We start from the raw sequence: 3538 nt of genomic DNA, 5'->3' as shown, positions 1-3538 counted from the left end.
CCCTGCTCTGGGCAGGAAAGCTCCTGCAGCTCTGCCTCACAGGCTGGCAGGAAATTCAAGACGGCCGTGAGCTGCTGCTCGGACCACCCCCAGGCTTTTCTTCCTGCTCATGCAGGAGACTATTTAATTGAGGGCTGATTTGTCCAGCTTACTCACTGATGCTCAGCAGTACCTACCTAACCAGTGGGAGTGATTTTTTCCCTGCCTTCCTCCTCTTTTGGACAAGCTGCCCACAATGAAGATGCTGCTGCTGCTGGTTGCTCTGCTCTCCGCTGCCAGCGCAGCCCCTCCGACCTGCTACTCCAGGGTGCTGTCTCTGAGCAAAGAAATCACTGAGTCCTTTAAGGAGCTGCAGACCTCCAAAACTGCGGTGAGTCCACCTAAAAACTGCTCCTGCACAGGCGCTGCAGGTTGCCACTTTTGACGGGAGATTTCTCTCAAAACAAAATCGCAATGACCTTTTCCTCCTTCCCGCAGGACTCGTGCGTGGGGACGCTGCCCAGGCTGTACTTGGACATACACGTAAGTTTGCACACTTTTCTTACTGTTGTGCAGGAAAAGCAGTCAATGAAAAGTGATAATAACTCTTATTATACCCCAGAGGTGTGATTTAAAAGGATTTTTATAAGTTTAATTAACTAGGTAGATGAGTAACAAAAAATAAAAAAGTTAGTTTGAACCTTATTATTATCCCAATTGACTTTCTGAGATTTTACTTGATTAAAAATTTTAAAAGTAGGAAATCAATGTTTTTAAGTTATTACTATATGCACACAATTAATTTACTGCAACAGAGCCTTCTCAGAAGTTAAAGAAGTACAAACAAAAATTTGAATAGTAGTGTAAAAGAAGAAATTTAAAATTAACTTTCTTCACTCAATAAATCTACATCATTTTATATCCTGAATGGTTTTTGGCAGTTAGTTTTAATAAAAAAGCAATACAGGAATACCTTATTAGCTTTTTCTCTTTTAAAGAGCTACTTGTTAAATACAGAAAGAAAAAGTGTGCCTGAGGATATGGAAGTGTGAAACTGAGAAAAAAACCAATAGTTGTCTCCCAGCTAAGAAAAAAAACTTGCACACACAGTTAGTATCCTAGTGTTCTGCAGTGGGGTATTTGATACATTTTGCTTCTTTTTCCAGTGTTCAACAGAGTAGATAAAAAATAGAAAATATCAGACAAAACAAATTTCTGACACATTTTTCCATAAGCAACTACACCAAGTCTTGTAATTCAGGACTCTCTAGATCCCAGTTCCAGAGCTGCCAGTGTCTCACATCATGGCAAAGACCAAGGAATATGATTCCAGAGCCTCAGTTTCCCTGGCTTTAAAGCAAAAGCTGGGATATTTATTTACCTGCTTCACAAGGACATAGTGAAATTCATGTTATCTGTGTTTTATTTTGATAACACAAAATCTGAGGTAAAAATTACTTCGAAAAAATCAGGACTGGTCACGGTTCACCCTATTGTACAGGAACAGAGGAATCAGTCTATGAGAGATCTTGATAATCTCTTCATCTGCTAAATCAGGTACTGTCTAAAAAGTGAGAGAGTGCACCTATTCTGTAGAATACTACACCTACTATGGGAGCAGATTTGATTGTATTGGAGCTGCTGCCTCCTAAAGCATGTGAGAAATTAGCTGGCAGACTAAGACTGTATATATGCAATTTTCCGAGCACTTATTTGGACCAAACATCTTTGTTATAAAATACTGGTGATTAATTTGCCTGACTAAAGGTTGCATAGATTACAAGTACATAGAGGTAGGAATTCAAGGTTCCCACATAGCAGTAAGAATTTTGGAAGTGGTGGGCTTAACATGAATCTGTGTTTGTGCAGGGTTACACAGACCTCTTTTGCATGCTTTGCAGAATTACTGTGTGCTGGCAAAGCTCCGTGACTTTGTGGCCTACCCTGGGTGTGACAGAATGGTTGAAGTGAGTGAGCTGAAGGAAAAAGCACGGAGCCTGTACACCATCCTGATCTCCTACTGCAGAAGGGTAGGTCAAGATTCATCCACAGGGAGAGTCCCTGCCTTTAGCCCTGCCTGTCTCCACACTGTCCCCTGATCCAAAACTGGATCAGGCCCAAACTTCTCACTGTGCTATCTTCTACCTTCCTCCTTATAAATCTTACCCTTCTTTTTTTCCTTTTTTTTTTTTTTTTGTTTCTCCAGGACCTGGTGTTCCTCACTGATGACTGTAATGCTCTGGAAATTCCTATTTCACCTCCCATTGAACACTCCATCACTGAGAGTTAAAAGACACTTAACCCAAAAGTCATACCTGGGAAAGTTTCAAGGAGACCAAAAGTCAAAATATGTATACGCAGTCTATAACATTAACAACTAAGATATTTTTCAAGCACACTAGCAATATAATCTCAGACCTACCCATTTTTCTCTGCCTTGGCAGGAAATGAATTGCATGCCTTGCATACCTACTGAGCTGCTAGGGAGCCTACCATTAGGAGCAGTTTTTCGTTTGGCAAGGTACAATATTTCAGCTCAGCCAAATGTATAAAGTATGTTTTGTTTAAACATCAGAAACTAGATTTTTTTTAATTTTTACTCTTTTATGAATAACTAGACTCATATATATTCTCTCTTGACTTAGCGGTTTTTCTTGTATTAGATGGGCATGGAAGGGACCATATTTGTTTTTCTTAGAATGTTTGATAGAAGAAGAGTAATAGTAATGCTGTACTGACAGATTTCTCTGCCTGTATAGCTCATATATATATATATCTTGACAGTTTTTGATGTCAGATTTGTGAGAATAGAGGTGAAAGAAACATGTCTCTGTGGAAAACTAAATAAAAACAATCTTCTAATCCAAGATGCTTGTGTTGCAATATCTTTCAAGATCAAGCTGAAAGGTGTCACTCTTACAAACTTGCTTTTCACAGTCACTTGCAAGTTGGTTTTCCCAGCATAACCTTTGTTTCCATAGCAATGCAAACTTTGTTTTGTTTGCATGTTTTGACAAAGTGTAAGTTTCTACTAGTAGAATTTTTCTATACTAGAAACAATTTGTTTGATGAAATTAGTGATTTGTTTTTAATAGTATTTCTGGGTTGTGAGATAAATTCTGAGCCTCTGGCTCAGAAAGCCTATTAAAATTTCAGACAGTTTTTTGAGACATAACCCATATAGTTGAGCCAGCAGGATTAATAAAACTTCCAGACAGAAATTCCAAAGTCATGGGTGTCTTCAGAATGTGCAGCACATGAGACCTTCACAACCAACAGCTCTTTGCTGTCAAGAATAAAAAATATCATCCCCATATTCTTGGAAGTAGCTGGTGTTACCTCAGAGAATCTCTTCTTCCCTGAGGGCAAGTAATTCCTCTCTCTCCAGAATAGTATTTGTTGACCATTTATCTACAGCACTGCCAGCCCTGGTGACTTGGTCAGTGGTCTCCCCATGTTTCATGAAAGTCCCATCTTCCATAACTGGGTGTTTGCACAACAATCACAGCTCCTCTGCTTGACATCCTGATGGTACAAATCAACATGTTTGACCACTGTT

The 3538-nt window shown here is 39.4% G+C and overlaps 1 protein-coding gene across 1 annotated transcript; it reads left to right on the top strand.

Moving 5' to 3' along the window:
* The first annotated feature begins 29 nt into the window (after positions 1-29).
* CYTL1 (cytokine like 1) lies at positions 30-2846 on the top strand. The gene is made up of 4 exons (XM_005428055.2): positions 30-370; positions 478-522; positions 1881-2009; positions 2186-2846. Exons 1-4 carry the CDS (start codon positions 236-238, stop codon positions 2267-2269), a joined length of 393 nt encoding a protein of 130 aa, XP_005428112.1. The 5' UTR covers positions 30-235; the 3' UTR covers positions 2270-2846.
* Positions 2847-3538: the final 692 nt, after the last annotated feature.

The sequence above is a fragment of the Geospiza fortis genome, unplaced genomic scaffold, assembly GCF_000277835.1.
Source record: "Geospiza fortis unplaced genomic scaffold, GeoFor_1.0 scaffold666, whole genome shotgun sequence".
NCBI classification, from domain to species: Eukaryota; Metazoa; Chordata; class Aves; order Passeriformes; family Thraupidae; genus Geospiza; species Geospiza fortis.
The sequence above is the reverse complement of the archived record's forward strand: the minus strand, read 5'-3'. Positions and strand labels throughout refer to the sequence as shown.

What these genes read in the sequence shown, in the direction of transcription:
- CYTL1 (XM_005428055.2), top strand. Translation starts at nt 236, where the DNA reads ATGAAGATGCTGCTGCTGCTGGTTGCTCTGCTCTCCGCTGCCAGCGCA. An exon ending in TGCAGACCTCCAAAACTGCG is followed by an intron (nt 371 to 477) that starts GTGAGTCCACCT and finishes TCCTTCCCGCAG; the next exon opens with GACTCGTGCGTGGGGACGCT. An exon ending in TGATCTCCTACTGCAGAAGG is followed by an intron (nt 2,010 to 2,185) that starts GTAGGTCAAGAT and finishes TTGTTTCTCCAG; the next exon opens with GACCTGGTGTTCCTCACTGA.